We start from the raw sequence: 16,674 nt of genomic DNA, 5'->3' as shown, positions 1-16,674 counted from the left end.
TCAATGAGTGTGTGGGTAGTGACAGCACAAAAGAAAGGAGTATTCTGGTTAGGACATTAATACCTTAAGACTCATTGAAATCCATTGAAATGCTACTAGCTTGTTCTTTTTCCACTCATTTGAAGGCTTTTACAGCTAAGTTTGTTGAAACTGAGCACACTTTTAGCCATGCTTTAGAGGAATATAAATGTCAGTCAGAGCCGTTGCTTTTTTATGTTCTCCTTCCACTTTATTATGGATTGATCCATTTAGTTTATGGGGATCATAAAGCAAGTACATTTTGATTTTATTTATGAGCACGTGTTTTGTTTTATATATGAGCTCTGTGGGTAGAAGTTTCTCATTGCAGTACAACAACATTCTCAAGGAACTCTGCTTGCTTCAATAGCCTGAGATTAAAGTTATTCCTATATTCTAGTGCCATAATAACGTTTAGGAGAGTTACTACAGGGTATGGCCCCCTAAACAATCTCTCAGATGTCTGACAGCTTTAGAAGAACTGCAGCAATTGGTTCATAAACTGTTTTCCTATTTGTCCCATTAAGGTTTTGTTGAAGACGATGCGTAGCCTTATTGGCAAATGTTGAGCCTGGCTGAAATCGTTCTTTGTATGATAAACTTTACTGTAGCTTGGCTACAAGCTACAAAGAACAAATTATGAACTAGAAATGTGGGTATGTTTTCAGGTTTGGTGAAACCTCTGCTCTGAAATGCATTCCGTTACTAAGAGCAAGGGAAATGTGGCAAGGACGTATGAGCCCAACTTGAAGATGGTTTCAGCAAATCTATTTAACAATGATGCAAAAATATATGATGCAATAGCCTTGCTTAGGTGAGATACAGAATGTTTTTAATACATGGAGCAGAATTCCATAAATCTGTAATTCTTTCTTCCTGATAGTCATATCATCATATTTTATGGAACCTGGCGATCAGTGCTCTTTTCTGTTAGTAAGACTTGGACTTTAATTTTGCTCACTTGTCTCAACTTACTGTTAGTGATTTGAAGTTATTTGCAAACACTATGATTGAAATGAGGCGTTCTGATTCGTCATATTTAGACTTTTGATATATCTATATTTTTATTCTTGTCTCTTTTCGTATAGAGTTGCAGTCTTCTGAAAATTGGCCCATTAATTTAGTTTTCTGATTTGCATTTTTAGAGATCAACTTAACAGTAAGTACAATCTTGTGGTAATAAGAAAAAAAAATTCAAATGTATTTTGGGATCTCAGCTTTGAGAATAGTGGTAATTGCTGGTTCAAAGCTATTACTGCCAGTCTGGGTAGTTTGAGGGTAAAAAATGTTTCTGGTTAACTTTGATAAGAGCATAATGTATAACTAGCCATAAACTTATTATCTGTAATTCAGGGGCCAGCTGAAGTTGTTGCAGGTGAAATCCTGAACACAGGCCATCAGGAATTTAATTAGCAATATGCATTAATTTAAAAAGGGAACCTGAAGTGTTTGCATTCATATGCATGCGATTAGAAGCTGATGGTGCTCACGTGTATGCAGTGCTGTTTGTGGGCTTCGTGGGAACTACAGAGTGTTTGCAGGCTGCAACAGCGGGGCCACAAACAAGATGTGTGGGAGGTGGTTAAGGATGAGCATTCTTAAATTTTTTTTTAAATTTTGTTCAGCACAACTTAGCTCATCCATCTGATCTGGCAGCATGTCAGTTTGTGGGTTTTTTTTCCCTTTCTTGCTTTTGTTAATAATGCTGTGATCTATGCTCAGTCACATCTCTACTTTCCCTGCCTGCCCCTCCTGACCAAAGGGCTTGGTGTTGGACTTGTGCCATTGAGAACAGTTGGAACACTGGTAGTGGGTGTTGCCAGTTCTTCAGCCCAGTTTGGGAATCAATAATCTCTTTAATAGTTTTACTTCCTGATTTAGGAGTAGTCAAATGATCCAAGTTACACTGATGTGGAGGCTGAAAATTCCTTGCTCTAATTTGATCTGAATCACCGTAAGTCAGTTTATGTGCTCAGCTCGTGACCACCGATTCTTTTCCACTGTTTCATGAAGCACCTGTGTACTCTGTATTCTACAGAGCATGTTGGTTGCTTTGTTTCCCCAGAGGCAGATTTATTGTAGCTTTCTTTTTTGTATGTTATCATGCTTCGGTTTTGGTAATTCCAGTCAGATTTAACTGCATGTTGTTTAGCTTAACAGTCAGTGAATGCTATTTTTGTGTGGCACTCAGTACTGAAGTGTCAGAATGCAGAAGATTAGGTCTATCTTGGTTTATTGATCTCAGCTTCTGAAACCTAAGTTACAATTTCTGAGTTTGTTTCTATGTAAGAGGAAATGAATGTGTGTTCATTCATGTAAGCTTGTTCTCTAGAGTAAAGCATGCATTTAAAGGAGAGCTCTTTGTAACTAATAAAGTCTGAGGTATGATCTTGGTTACAGAAATTGAGTGATAAATACATTGTTTGTTTGTTTGCTTTAAAGAGAGAATATTAAGGCTCTGGGTTTTAATTTACACACCAGGATTTAAAAAAAGACAGGTTTAGTTAGCAGATGTGCCTGTAACCACATAGCTCAGATGGCAGAAGGTCCTGATAGCAGTGCTTGCCATAGCCAACAGATAACGCACACTCCATCTCCTTGCAGTGACAGCACTGATTGTGCCTGCCAGACTATTCTATTCTGCAGGGGGTGGAGGGGGAGGGCAAATCTGATTAAAGGAAGAAAATTGAATTTGAAGAAGGCTTGGTGTCTTGTTTTTGCAGTACTGAATGCAGGCTTAATCCTGATTGCATGCTGTGGATATGCAGTATATAAATGAAAGTGTTGCTCTTTGTTTCTGCGAGTGATCACTCGACTCAGGAGCACTGTGAGCAGTATGAGCTTGCCCAGGGAGTCCACAGCACTATGCTTCAGGCACACAGATACATGCTGATTATTTACATCTGTCGGTCTTCATAAAATTATGAGGATGTGAGCAATAAATCTAGCATTTTTCTTGATATTATTTTTTTTCTCTTTGTAGGTGTTAGATAGAATCTGTCAGTGAAAGACATCTTGCCCTTAATTCTTGCGACATGAGGAATTTGACTGGAAGGATGAGAAGAGGAAGGGAAAAAAAGACAAAAGGCAGTGCCAGAACTAATGGCAGGACTTTAAATTGTCTTTTCCTTAAAAACAGCATTTAAAGATGGATCAGCATTATGGTTTTCTGTTAATAAGAGCATCACAGGAACATATACCACTGCCAGGCTGTTGGCAACGTGGTCTGTTCCAACAGGAGAAGTGTGATTCTGAGGCAGCAGAGGCTGGCAGTGAGCCTCATGGGGAAGTGGGAGCAAGGCAGGAAGCTGGTGCCTGCATTAGCAAGGATTGGAGGGGCGAGGACAGCCACCAGGGTGGGGCAGGGAAGGCAGCCCAGGGGATGCCCTGCTTCAATGATGGGAATGGAGTACATGGTCTTGACAGAGACCCCTCCTGTCCTCAGCAACTCTGCGATCTGCATGGAGCAGCCTGCAGACAAGTGAGAGGGCATGAGCAAGCTGCTTGCAGCTCAGCTCCTGCCCTGCTCTTGTGTTCCCCAGCTGTGCTGTGGGGTCAGGCTGTGGGGTTGGGCTCAGTTTGCTGGCTGTGCTGAGCTTCCTTCTCCCATTCCCAGCTGGGCCCAGCAGAGAAGTGGTGCTGCAGTGAGCAGCGCTGCCCATAGGAGCATCTTCAGTTGCTCTCCTCTACCATAACTCTTCATCCAAGTGTTTTTCTTTCTCCTTTTTCCTTCTGAAAACATTCAGTATCCCCTGGATATTGACATTTTTGTGTAGGCAAAAAGGAACATGGTGATATTTGACAGGAAGGAGGCTGCTAGTCCCTGTTCTGATTTCAGCTTCATTAGTGTAAGTCTGGACTTCACAAGGAGGTTTTCAGCTGATATCTAGCTTTTACCATTTTGCTGGTTCTACTTGAGGAAAAATGCAGAAGATGCAAGAAGATTGCAGTAGGATACTTAATTTAAATTGGTGTTTTAACCTGGTATTTACTCTTTGAAACTCAAGGATTAGCTAATACTGAGTTGGAATTGTTCTCTCCACCTGATCAGGCTTTAATGAGGTAAAGTCCATAGGACCGGAGGCCATAGCCCCACTGCTTCATTCTGTCATTGAATGTTTTGCCTTCAGCGGATATCCTTGCAGATAGGATTTCCTTGATGCAACTATAGAAATAGTTGCAGGTGTATAGAAATGCCCTGGCTTCCAGTGTATGCTTTGTTTGAATCCAAACCAAAGACCCTAAGGCAAAAATAGCTTACCTCCAGAGAGATGGCCATGCCAGACCCACACAGGAGGCCACTACTCAGTTGCTTGTTAGAATTCTCTCCTGTTGGATCTGTCCTGCAGACTGTGCTCACTAGCTTCATGTGCTGGGTCTTATTGTGCAAGTTGTTCATGTGTTGATGTCCTACTGCTAGGTTTATCTTACAATGCTGGAGTAGTTTCCTGAGTAAGCAAGCGAAGAATTACTGAGGAAAACCCCCCATTTTCTAACCTTTTTTTCCCCTTGCAATGTGTTGTGTAAAACCGGAGACTATTGTAAAGCATAAATTAAGAAAAGTGATGTTTGTGTTAGTTTTAATTATTTGGTCTTGTTAGTATCTCCCATACTTTAATGCTTTGCAGATAGCTTTGAAAACTCCAGAAATCATCACTGCTATGTTACCAGAGTTTGTTTAGAATACTTAGCCTTTCAGGAGCTTCTGAAATGTGGATTATTTTGTATTTTCCTTTGTTTTTAATTCTTACATGATCCCTCTTTTCAGATTTCAAATTATAATCTATTTCCTGATGCATTGCTGACGCCCCCGTGAGCCATGTCAGAAGTACTTCCAGGTCAGATCCCCTTTAAAAGATTCTGCTTTGCAAATATATAAAACTTTCTCATTTTTCTTCTTCTTCCCAGGCCCATCTTTTGCTTTCATTCTGCATTTACAAATGAAAAAGAGCAAAACCTTTCATTTATTTTTGACAGCACCTTTTTGAATAAACTCTCAGTTTGGCTTTTTAAAATAATTGCTATACAAAAAAGCCTCATTTTAGTTAAAGGCAAATCAGTTTTTTTCTGTTCATAATGGCATTTTCTGTCTCTTTCTTCAAGCTCTGTAAGTCTCATTACGTGACTGAGAAACAAAATAAATAAAAGTCATTCAAGTAATAGTGTTATTTATATTATTGTTATGCTTAATGAATTGGGACTTCTTCCTGTTAAGCACATGATACTGGTGAAAGTTTATAGTTATGCTTCCATACATTAAAAGTATATTTCTGGGACTGATATCTTATGCATAGCAAGCCAGAATAATCAATGAATTGCTATGGTAGATCCTCAACCTACCAAAATGCTGTCTTAAAGCACTTTAATGTTGATAATATTTTTTCTGTTCTTCGTTCTGTACCAGAGTCCAGTCTTTATTTTCTTGAGATGCCCTGTTTTCCTTGTTTATAACTTACTACTGTAAATGTGCTCTTGCTGCAGTATGTATCGATGCAGTCATGCTTGATCTGCTTGCCCATTTTTGCTTGTGTTTTAGCTTAAAGAAAGTTGATTACTGAGGCTCTGATGGGAGCTGTTGCTCAAATTGTCTGGGGTGCAATTTGTACATCTGTAAAATAGAGTGCAATAAAACCAGGTTGGGGCAATTGGAAGCACCCACTAGTCTGGCAGGGAAATGGTGTGCCCATCCTTTGCTTTGCTCCTTCCTTATCATCAGAGTTGAGCCATAATCTCATTGCAGTGGGAGCACTGACCTCCTGAATGCTGGCATGGCTGAGATGGTCAGGAGTGAGTGAAGGCAGTGCAGGCCTTCCCAAGTGCTCCTTCTGAGAAGTTTGTTTCCACACCCAGAAATCTTGGCTGAAAAGCCAATGTTGTCTGACTGACGGGAAAATTGTAATGCACATATTGGACCTTTTGGATGCTCTGTTACTGATGAAGATGTAAAGAACTCTCTGCAGGAATAAACTACTAACAACCACCGTAAACGTAGGAACAGAAACACATTTCAGAAGTGAGCAGAAAAGTAAAATCTGTTTATGGTGCCAGATGCTCCGGCAGATGTAACAGTCCAGGATTGAGCCCTGCTCCTCTCCTAACCCCAATCAAAGTCAGTGATGGTGGAGGGGCAGATCTCAGGCAGGGATGAATGGGTTTTGCACGAACACAACTCCAAGATGTCACAGAAAGCCCTAGGTGGGTGCTGCTGCTTGTTTCTGTTGTCTGCCTCATGTGACTCATGGGCAGAAGTACAGGAGGAAGTTGCATTTCCTTGAAACTTTTAAATATAAAGCTGAGATAGACGTCTTCTGTGAAAAGTGAGGCAAGCTAGCTTTCTTTTTCCTTGTGCTGTTCTGTTCTGCAAGTTAGAATTTCTTTGATTAAGCTTTCCCTTGCATTTCAATATTTTCCAACGCTTTACTTACTCCTGGTCTGGTAGCACTTTCTGCCCTTGAGACCTAAGTCCTGACTTTGTATTTCATCTCTTTTCTTCTCTGTTGTAGTTTCCTTTCTTCCCACCTTCATTTCTCATTGAGAGAGGTTGGTGCCAGCTGTGCCTCTTGTGAAGCCTGGTCTGGTGTGCAGTGACAGGAGGGGGTGGGATGTTCCTCTCTACATACACCTCCTGCTGCTGCTGGTCTGCACAGGCTTGGGAGGCAAGCTGGTGTCCAGCAAAAGGTTCATGTGCACATTTTTCTGCTTATGATCAGAAAGCAGCCCGATTTAGTGCCCCGTTTATAAACACTGCTTGGTAACAAAAGACATCAGATGGAGACTGGAGGCTTTGCTCCAGTCCTTGAGCCACGTGCCAGTGTTTGTCATAAGCCAGCAGGGGAGCTTCATCAATCAGATAAGCAGAAGATAGTACATGCTGCTTCAGTGTCTCAGTGAGCTTATACTTAGGGTATATTTTGATATGTGAAATGCTAGCTGCAGGAGGCCAACGAAAGATAATCTGACAGGGAGATACTTAAACTTTATCTAGGAAGATTATTTTTTAAGTAACTTGTTCAGTGGTGGAAAATAGTGGCAAACATTTTATACAACAAATCGCTTGTAGCAGAGGATGAGAATAAATGTTTCAGATTGAGGCTGTTTTATTTACTGATGGAAAAAACACCTCTGGAATGCAAAATAAAACATAATCTAGCACAAATAGGTACTGTGCAATTCCGTGAGTGCAGCAGATCAAAATTATTCTGCCTTAAAAATTTGTTCTTATATATTATTTCCAGAATGTCAGATTTTAACTGATTTAGGACAAGAATATAAAACAGTCAGTCTGCAAACATAGTCTTCTCCATGCTTTTAGATTAAAACATGTCCTCTGATAAAACTACGCTGGATCAGGCGCGAACTTTCTATTTGCACTAGTCTACATTGTTTTAAGGTGAGATGCAGGAAGCGACGTGTACTGATGTATTTGAGATGTGCACTTAGAGAATTTCTTTCAGCTTTATGATGGCTGTGTTTTAGATGTCCTTTGTGGCTAGGACTGAAATTGACAATAGGATGTTTAACCATTGTTTAACCATTACCTAAACACAGGCTGTTGCAGTGTGCATGGGCAGTTCTGAAGCTTTTGCAGTTGAATACAGAGCAGGCAATATGGGTAACCGTGTACTCGTTTGTTAACATTGTGAAGTGCTCCTTTTTGCTCTGTGTGTTTATGCTGATATGCTTTTAAAACCTGAATGTTTAATCTCTCGCAAATCTATACAGCAGTCTATTCTGTCTTGTCAGATGTACAAGGATGCAGCACAGCTCAGCTGGAATGATCTGTCATCAGCTAGCTCGAGTGATAATTTTTCATTCCTAAATAAGCCTCAGACATATTTTTGTGTGCACTATAAGCAGTTGGTGATACTTGAGAATTAGGAGCGACAGAAAGGGTGCTTCATGCTGCAGCAGATGGGAGTGATTTATTAATTGGTGTCTTACTTGGTTGGCAGGTGTCAAAAACAGTCACTACTACTGTGTGTGTAAGGTGAGGTGCTCATGGAGTATTTGTACGAATTAGTGGGAGCCACAAATAGGCAGTAAAGTAACAAATGATGGTTTAAACCAAAAAGAAAAGTATTTCTTCATAGTCTAAAACAGTCTAAAAATCTATTCCCTGAAGAAACTTCATATTTTTTGAAATGTGAACTGTACCTCAGCTGATCAAAATCAGAAACTTGACTATAAGTAGGCAAAAAATGGTTTCTATTTAACACTGAAATACATGTACTGCCTCTTAGGATGCACGTTGTATACTTAAGTTTGAAGCTTGCAAGCTGTAGAAATAGTGAGCCAACTTCATCTCTGAAGTGGACCTTTTTTTTCTTTTCCTTCTTTAAGCTGATTGAACTAGAGCAGGGTATTTTATGGAGGGATCCAAAGCACTCTACCCCACCCTGGACTCAACTACAGTTTTGTGTAATACAGTGCTGTGTCAAACAAGGGGCACCAGTTGTTTCCTCATCTTTCTATCTTCCTTGTCACTCTTCTGCCGTGGAAGCAGAGAATCATTAAGGTTGGAGAAGACCTTTAAGATCATTCAATCCAACCATCAACCCATCACCACCAGGCCCTCAAATACATAAAATAATTACAGGGTTACCGAGGAATCGCTGTATTATGAGTAGCCCTTCCTGTTGTAAGGGACCCAATAAACACCCTCACTAAGAGCCTGCAATGCTCAGAACTTTCATTACCCTTTCCCATTAAGGGGAAGCAAAAAAAAAAAGGTAAAATTTCAGGTGTGAGGAGGCAGGGGCTGAGTGGGCAATCATACTGACAGAAACTGAAGAAGGAGCAACATCTGTGCACAATCTATTGAGAAATGTCTCTGATTTACTGCTTCCTAGTAATGGGCACCAGAGAAGTTGTTCCCCTCTTGCACCCCCGAGGTAGTGGTGAAGTCCTGGAATGAGATGAGAGCAGGGGACAGCTCCTGGCCTTGATGCATTTGCTGAGGGCTGTTCTCCTTGTCCCCAGCCTGCTGGGCATGAAGGAGCTCAGACATGAAGAAACACCTCACTGATACAGGGTCAAGTCTTCTGCTTGTCTTCTCAGCTCCATGGTGATGATCTCATTGTATTTCTCTGTCTGTTTTTCTCTATTTATTAAGCTAAGCTGTTTTTTTGTTCTCTTACCCATGTAGATTACAGTGATTCTAGCAGAAGCCAAAATACTACATAACACAAGTGTTTCATTGCTGCCTCTCTTGCTTTCCTAGTCGATTCCGGTGTGGACGCGCTGGCGGTGTTTATGGCAAGCAGCAGCACGACGGACGTGGTGAATCGCAACGGCCCTGCCACGCCGCCCAACACCCTCAGCCTGCGCTCCTCTCACAACGAGCTGCTGAACGCTGAGATCCGGCACACCGAGAGCAAGAACAGCACTCCTCCGAAATGCAGGAAGAAGTACGCGCTGACTAACATCCAGACAGCCATGGGCCTCTCAGACCCGGCAGCGCAGCCCCTCCTGGGGAGCAGCTCTGCCAATATGAAGCTGGTGAAGAACGGAGAAAACCAGCTGAGGAAAGCTGCCGAGCAAGGCCAGCAGGATCCCAACAAGAACCTCAGCACCACAGCCGGCGTCAGTGTGACTTCTGAGAAGTTTGAAGGCAAAGAGCCGATCCCACAGGACTCCTCCAGCTGTGAAATATTGCCCTCACAGCCCAGGAGGACCAAGAGTTTCCTGAATTACTATGCAGACCTGGAAACATCTACCAGAGAGCTGGAGCAGAGCTTTGCTGCAATGGAAGATAAATCTGCACAAAACAATAGCCAGGCTTCCACCATTATTGTCAATGGGGAAGTCTTGCCCCGGAAGCAAAACAAGCAATCAAGCCCAGAGGATGGCCAAACTGCCACAGTGTCCTCGAGTCCTGAGACTAAGAAGGACCATCCCAAAACGGGGGCCAAAACAGACTGTGCACTGCACAGGATTCAGAACCTGGCTCCAAGTGATGAGGACTCCAGCTGGACTACACTGTCCCAGGACAGCGCTTCGCCGAGCTCTCCTGATGAAACAGGTAGGCAGCAGCAACTGCTTAGTTTTCGGAACATGGGGCTGAGCCTTCCCAGCTGGCAAAAGGGAGTAGGGCAGTTCTGCTGTGTTTTTACAGGGGTGTGAATTGCATCCAAACGTGGATGCTGCTTGGCCAGCACACAGGTCCCTTCCTGTTTGGTCCTAGTGCCTTACACTTTGGTTTGGAAAAGGCACCATCAAATGCTTTAGATAGGATCCTAAAAGCTGTGAGACCCGAAGTTTCACTGTAACTCCAAACTGCTTCAACAATGTCAGTAATATGCAAACTTCACAACTGCCATCTTATTAATAATCACCTCAGTGCTCAGTGAGTCTGTGTTCTAAGGTGTACACAATTGCTTGGAGATGTTCAACTATTGCTGTTTGCCTATGGATAGCAAGGAAAAGCTTTTCTGAGTATGAAGTGTTGCTTTTGAGCAAATATTTTCAGGTTTGTTAGAGATTTTAGTTTTCTTATTAAAATCTTTTTGAGCCCTCAGTCATTTGATTATATGCTTTTATTTAAAAGGGAAAGAAACTTAATGTGGGTCATTTAATTAATGCGTTTCATTGTTGGTTTGTTTTTGTTTTTTTTTTTTTGCAAAGCAGTTTCATGCATTAATTCAGAAGTTGAAATCGTGGCATATTTTGAAAGACTGGGCCCATTTACAACGTGTCTTAATTATTTTTAAAACTGCAGAGCTCTCATTTACCCTAGTTAATAGGCTTCATCATTTAGCGTTTTTTTAATATCCAAGCCAATCTTTAACGATACAACTTTGTCAAAATGAGGGGAGGCAGTGTAATTCTTGAGGGTGATGTGGAGCTACACAAATTTATCTTAAGTTGTTTGTATTTAAAGCGATTTCATTATTACTGTAGATAAGTTTTGTGCTGTTTGGAGGCTATAGTGCTCCAAATTCACAGCTTCCTTATCTGTCTGTAGCATTTGTGACAGTGTACTTTGGATGTGATTGTAGCAACAGTGAGTTTGGGTTTTAGTGTGAGAGTTCAGTCACAGCAGAAGGTCCCTACTGCTGTGTGGCAAATAATGGATCTTTCGATCTTTTTTGATGTGTGACAAACCTTTGCAACTGTAGAATTTTTTGTATAGTCATCTCTTCCTGTGAAAACTGAACGTGTTTTCCATTTACTGAGATTGCTGTTTGTGGTAGTATTATTTCTCAAGATATATGATATGTATGCCATCACTGATTAACATTTTCTGGAGAAAACATCAGTGTGTTTTAGATAACAGTGCCGAGTTTGTTAGCTCTGGCTAACAAACTTGCCCAAGGCTTGACAACGGAAAAATGTGGATAGAGAATTTATGTTCAGTGAAAATTAAATTAGCATAATTCCAAGTAACTTAATTAAATAAGGGTCACTCAGGATGAGCTACTACAAATTTTGTCTCTTTTACTCCTAATTAACGTGCTTAATTTCTTCCTTCCAAGCTGTATGTTACCATTGTGTGACATCTGAGCTCTTTCGGCACTCGGAAAAGAGAATTTTCTGAGCTCTTTAAGATCTTTCAGTTGTGCTTGGGCTTCATAGGACGGGCACCACTGGGCTCCTCGCTGCCACTGCACCTGGGCAGAAGGAAAGCATCGTGTATGGTCTTCAGTCCTTGTGCTTCTGCAGTAAATGCCAGCAGCCAAAGGGAGAAAGGCATCCAGGAGAAAAATCTGCAAAAGCAGACAGCTTTAGTTTATATGGCTTCTGGGAAGGAAAAAAAGATAGAGTTTCAAGAACAGTTAATCTGTTTAAATAGTGCAATGCAGCAGATGCGTGGAGAATTATTAATGTTCAGTCCAGAGACTGTATTTAGCACTTTAGCATACATAGGAATGTGATGGAAATACCATTTACCTCACAGTACATGGTTGAAAATTGCAATAGTCTGCTTTCATGTATTTTAAATTGCTTCATCTTCCTCCTCCCTCTATGAACAACTCACTGTTCAAATCTTGGATAACTGAGTGATTGAGGGTTTGCTTGCTTTGTTTCTGGAAGTATGTTACTCAAAGACACTGAAGAATTAGTTCTTATTTTTTGTGTGCACTAGGAACACATCATTACTGTTCAGACAAAATCCAAGGCAGGAAACTTCTTTGTGATCTAATGGAAAGGTGCTTTTGAAAGATTTGACGCTTCTTCTGAGTGGGGAGGAAAAAATGAGACAACCAATTCAACTTTCCCACTCAAGGGGGAAGGCCCTTGGTAGATGGATTTGTATCTCGAAATGAGAATATGAATCAAAGAGAGGAGTCAAAAGGGCAATCCTCCTCCTTTCGGGCAGCTGCTGAATGTGACTGCTATTGAGCACATGCTTGCCTGCTGCTGCTCTCTCAACAAATCCAGGATGTCAGTTTAATGGCTGGTTACAAATAAACAAGTTCAGCTCAGCACAAAAATGGCAGCAGTGAGACTGCCCCTTGGGGAGGGAGAGTTGGGATCTTGCAAATGGAGCCTGCTATTCTGAAACAGTAGTGTGTGTGGGTAGAACAGCCCTCTAATACAATAAAAATTGCAGCAAATCAGGAACTAGTCAGAAAGATTTATACCAAGGATGAGTTCTGCCCCTGATTTTAACCTGCATCTTGGACAAAATTAAAATGAATGCCCTTTAAAAGCTTCAGTTTTCCTTTGCGGAACGTATCTGATAGAGACAACAAGGATGTTATTTAGTACAGAACATGTTTTCTGTGTTCCTGAGTGTAGAAAATGATTTATGGTAATAGAAATACAGTCAATTATAGTGTAGATAAGCACAAGTCCTGTAATACAGGGGACAAAATATATTATCATTTGAACAATTGTAGGATTCCAAGTAAACATCTGACTTTAAGGAATAAGAGGTTTTGGTTCATACCCACTGTGCATCCTAATAGCCCACAAATTTAATAGCAGGTAGTCCTTGTTCTCTTGTTGTTTTTTTTTTTTTAATCCTGCATGTTGCTGATAGCTGTGTATCAAGAACACAGGTTTTATAGTCACAGACCTTGACCATTTGCTGACTGCTTGCAAAATAGTAAAGGTGACTATTGCTGCATATCAGTATTTGTACAGGTACCATTCTATATAGGGAGTAACCAGTTACATGTTTATATTCCTCTTAGCTGTTCCTGTGAGAGGATTTTGCGGAAGAAAAGGCAAGTCAGTTTAAGAGGAAAAAAATACCTAAAGGGCCATGTGGTTATTTATACGGTGTTCAAAATAATGACCAGCATCCAGGGTCTACTGGTAGAGGGGAAACTGAACTTGAGAGGTAATCTCCTGGATACAGGCTGCTGCTGTTGGTGGCACAGAAGCCACTTGCTTTTCTTGGATGTTGAGGTCAGCCTTCCCTTGGAGTACTGTGTCCATGTCTGGAGCCCCCAGTAAGAAAGACAGAGAGCTGTTGGAAAGCCACAAAGATGATCAGGGGATTGGAGCACCTTCCCTATAAAGACAGGCTGAGGGAGCTGGGCTTGTTCAGCCTGGAGGAAAGAAGGCTGTGTGGTGACCTCATTGCAGCCTTTCAGTACCTAAAGCGAGCCCACAAACAGGAGGGGAATCAGCTCTTTGAAAGGGTAGATAACAGCAGGACAAGGGGAAGTGGTTTCAAGTTGAGGGAGGGAAGATTAGGTTGGATGTCAAGGGGAAGCTCTTTATAGAGAGAGTGGTGAGGTGCTGGAACAGGCTGCCCAGAGAGGTTGTGGATGCCCCGTCCCTGGAGGTGTTCAAGGCCAGGTTGGATGGGGCCCTGGGCAGCCTGGTCTGGTATTAAATGTGGAGGTTGGCCCTGCATGTGGCAGGGGGTTGGAGATTCATGATCTTTGTGGTCACTTCCAACCCTGGACATTCTGTGATTCCCTTCTTAATGCAGTAGTTGAATCCTTGGCTTCAGTGCTCAAGTAAGTGCTCTGGCTTGAAACCCAAAGTTTCTGTGATGAAAACGGGTGATGAGCACCCTTTTGAATTTGAATAGCTAATAAAAATAGATGTATAAATTGAATTAATGTTATGGCATGAACTGTTGCTTGTATAGCTAGAGCATGTGGTGAGACAACACAGGAAAGGGATTGCTGGAATTGCATTGCCACTGGAGTGAAAGCTGTGGAGTAGTTTGCAAGATTTTCAGGGCACTAAAAGTAGCATAGTGTCTCTGTAGTGCAGTTTACATTGTTTTGTAATGTTGAGGAGTAGTCTAACATGCTTTTCAAGCAGGGCTTATTGTATCTTTCAACAATGCAGAAGACTGTTCTAAGTGTCTATAGGGAAAACTTGAGATTTAGAAAAGGTGAACTGCTTAATGTCTCATGCTTTACTTGATAAACTATTTTCAGAAGCTTTTCAAGCTTCTGTTGTTTCAGAAATGCAGAAGTGTAATCCCAGACCCTGTGTGTCCTCTTACAGTATGAATGCATCTTCTTGCTGAAGTTCTTCTGTGCCTAGGGCTGTGTTTCTTTTCCAGGTCTCCTCTGAGACCATGCAAAGAGTTGGGTTTCAGGCAGACACATGACCAAGCAAAAAGAAAAAGGAAAACAAACTAAGGAAGGGAAATCAGAGAAGCTAATGGGAAAAGTCAGGATCCTAATAGCCCTTTCAGAGGGATGTTAAGGAAGATACGCAGAAGAAAATCCGCCAGTAACTAATAGCAGACTAGCAGTTCCTCCTTAGGGGGGAAAAAAAGTTTTCAATTCATGAAGTTGTGAAAGTGATCACAAATTATGACCAAAATTGATCCAGCAAATCTCTGTCTCAGCACTTTTTAATGGTGCATAGAACTCGAGCCAAGTTTCAATCCACCTGATTGATGCTTTAGAAATGAGTGTAAAAATCTATACGGGAGGAAAGGAAAGCCTGTTGTTACCTTTGGAAGGACTCTCAGCTTGTGGACTGCTGTTCCTTAGGGCAAGCTGAACGTTTGAGAGTCGCTGGCAGCAGAAACAGGTGGGCTGCTTGGGTTTTGCGTGCTCACCAGATGCACCAGATCTGGCTAGGTGCTTGTTTGTCTCTAGTGCTACAGCAGATGTGATAGAGGAATAGTACTGCCATGCAGCAGGAGTCCCTCATCATTATGTTGTGCCTGTTTTATGGAAGATCGTGCAGCTGATCACATTCAAGTTCAAGAGTGCTGCAGGAGGCAGGTATAATTTTGTGAGTCTCCCAGCTTGGAAGCAGTTCTTGCCTCACTGCCAAAACCTTTGTTGAGTGCAGATCAGAGCCTGAGCTTCTCTAAGGTGATGCAGCAATGCCAGCATTGGGCCCCAGTAGCAATGGTGGCTCTGTCTCTCTCTGTTCTTGGTGGAGGAGGAGTTGTGGGGTAGGGAAAAAAGTAGAAAGCTGAAAGATGAGAATGTGGCCTGGAGGCTGATGAGAGAAGGTTGGGAGGCGGGGGAGACGGCAGAAGAATTACTGCAGTTAGAGAGATGAATGAGAGCCCGGCAGTAGCTGGGAAAAGCTGGACAAACCAAGGATCAGAAGCAGGAGTGTTGGTATTTATTAAATTAGGCAAATGGGGCTACACAAAGACGGTGGTAATAAAAAGGATGGTCCAAAACTTGGTTTGAACGCAGCGCTTTCTTAAAATTGGTATTTGGTCCCTGCCTTAAGGGACACGAAGCCTTTTTCATGCAATCCCATGAAAGCACATGCATTTGCAATTAAGACTCAATTGCTTGATATCAATATGTGTGAAGCCCCTGGGCACTCAACATTAGGCTGTAAATGTCCAATACCAGAATGCCACAGAACTCAAAATAATGACATTAAGAAGGCTTCCTGTACTGTCTGAGATCTGGATTTCTAAAGCCTAGCAGAGCATGTCCTTCTGTTTGCATGGTAGATTTATCCTTGGTACTTCAGAGATGAGAAATTCTCGAGCTGCGGGGGATAACAGCCCCACTTCTCAGGCACGTATTTTTACTGTCTGCTTGCTGTCTCTGGGGCATTTGGAACTTAAATCCATTTTTATATGATATTATGTTATTAGGATTGTTTCTAACCGCTGTGTATTATGTTGTTAGTGTTATGCTTATATCATTTCATATCCTGGACTAATTTATTACTCAATATGTAGTACACAGTCTCAGAACTATTCAATAAAGTGTCTTAATGAAGCTACTTTTTTTTTTTTTCCCCCAACTTGTTCAGTGTTGTAATTTAACTAACCTCATCCTCCTATTTTCTTAGTGGCTTTTCAGTCGAGATTTTACACGGTTAAATTTAAAAATTAAACACTTCCTCAATTATTAAGATATGGTTGCGATACACTAACAGGTACAGTAGCACTGTCACTACACTGAAGTAATAGTTGTAAATCTATGGAGTTCATTTGTTTCTTGTTTGTGTGTAGGCTAGCATTGCAGGATAAGATGCTCTAAATCAAAGGCTATAGCTGCTTTCATGTTTTAGAAGTGGATTTTGGCCTTTCTGTGAACCTGAGAAGTTTTCAGCAATGAACAAAAGAGCCCTTCCCTCTTTCCCTTCTCAAAATAAATGCACAACTCAGATTGCCCAAATTAGTTTTTAAATTAGAATGTATTCCCACTCAGACTTTAATTTAATTTTACCTTTGCTCGGCAAGAAAAAGAAAGTCAGTTGCCCTGGTCATTTTGGCTGATATGATTCTTGGCTTTGCTTAAATTATTG

General features: G+C 41.5%; 1 protein-coding gene across 15 annotated transcripts in view; it reads left to right on the top strand.

Annotated features, from left to right (window-relative positions):
• The window catches only part of APBB2 (amyloid beta precursor protein binding family B member 2), a 153,529-nt gene that overhangs the window by 56,816 nt on the left and 80,039 nt on the right, over nucleotides 1–16,674 (top strand). For 8 of the 15 annotated variants that reach the window (XM_052682765.1, XM_052682769.1, XM_052682777.1 and 5 more), the window contains one exon: nucleotides 9,239–10,039. In XM_052682765.1, the coding sequence (XP_052538725.1) occupies nucleotides 9,239–10,039 (801 nt within the window). Of the gene's footprint in view, nucleotides 1–1,108; nucleotides 1,178–4,786; nucleotides 4,857–9,238; nucleotides 10,040–16,674 lie in introns of all 15 variants that reach the window. The other 7 variants (XM_052682779.1, XM_052682776.1, XM_052682778.1 and 4 more) reach the window with 2 other exon arrangements.

Source organism: Tympanuchus pallidicinctus, unplaced genomic scaffold (genome assembly GCF_026119805.1).
Source record: "Tympanuchus pallidicinctus isolate F22 unplaced genomic scaffold, pur_lepc_1.0 scaffold2, whole genome shotgun sequence".
NCBI classification, from domain to species: domain Eukaryota; kingdom Metazoa; phylum Chordata; class Aves; order Galliformes; family Phasianidae; genus Tympanuchus; species Tympanuchus pallidicinctus.
The sequence above is the reverse complement of the archived record's forward strand: the minus strand, read 5'-3'. Positions and strand labels throughout refer to the sequence as shown.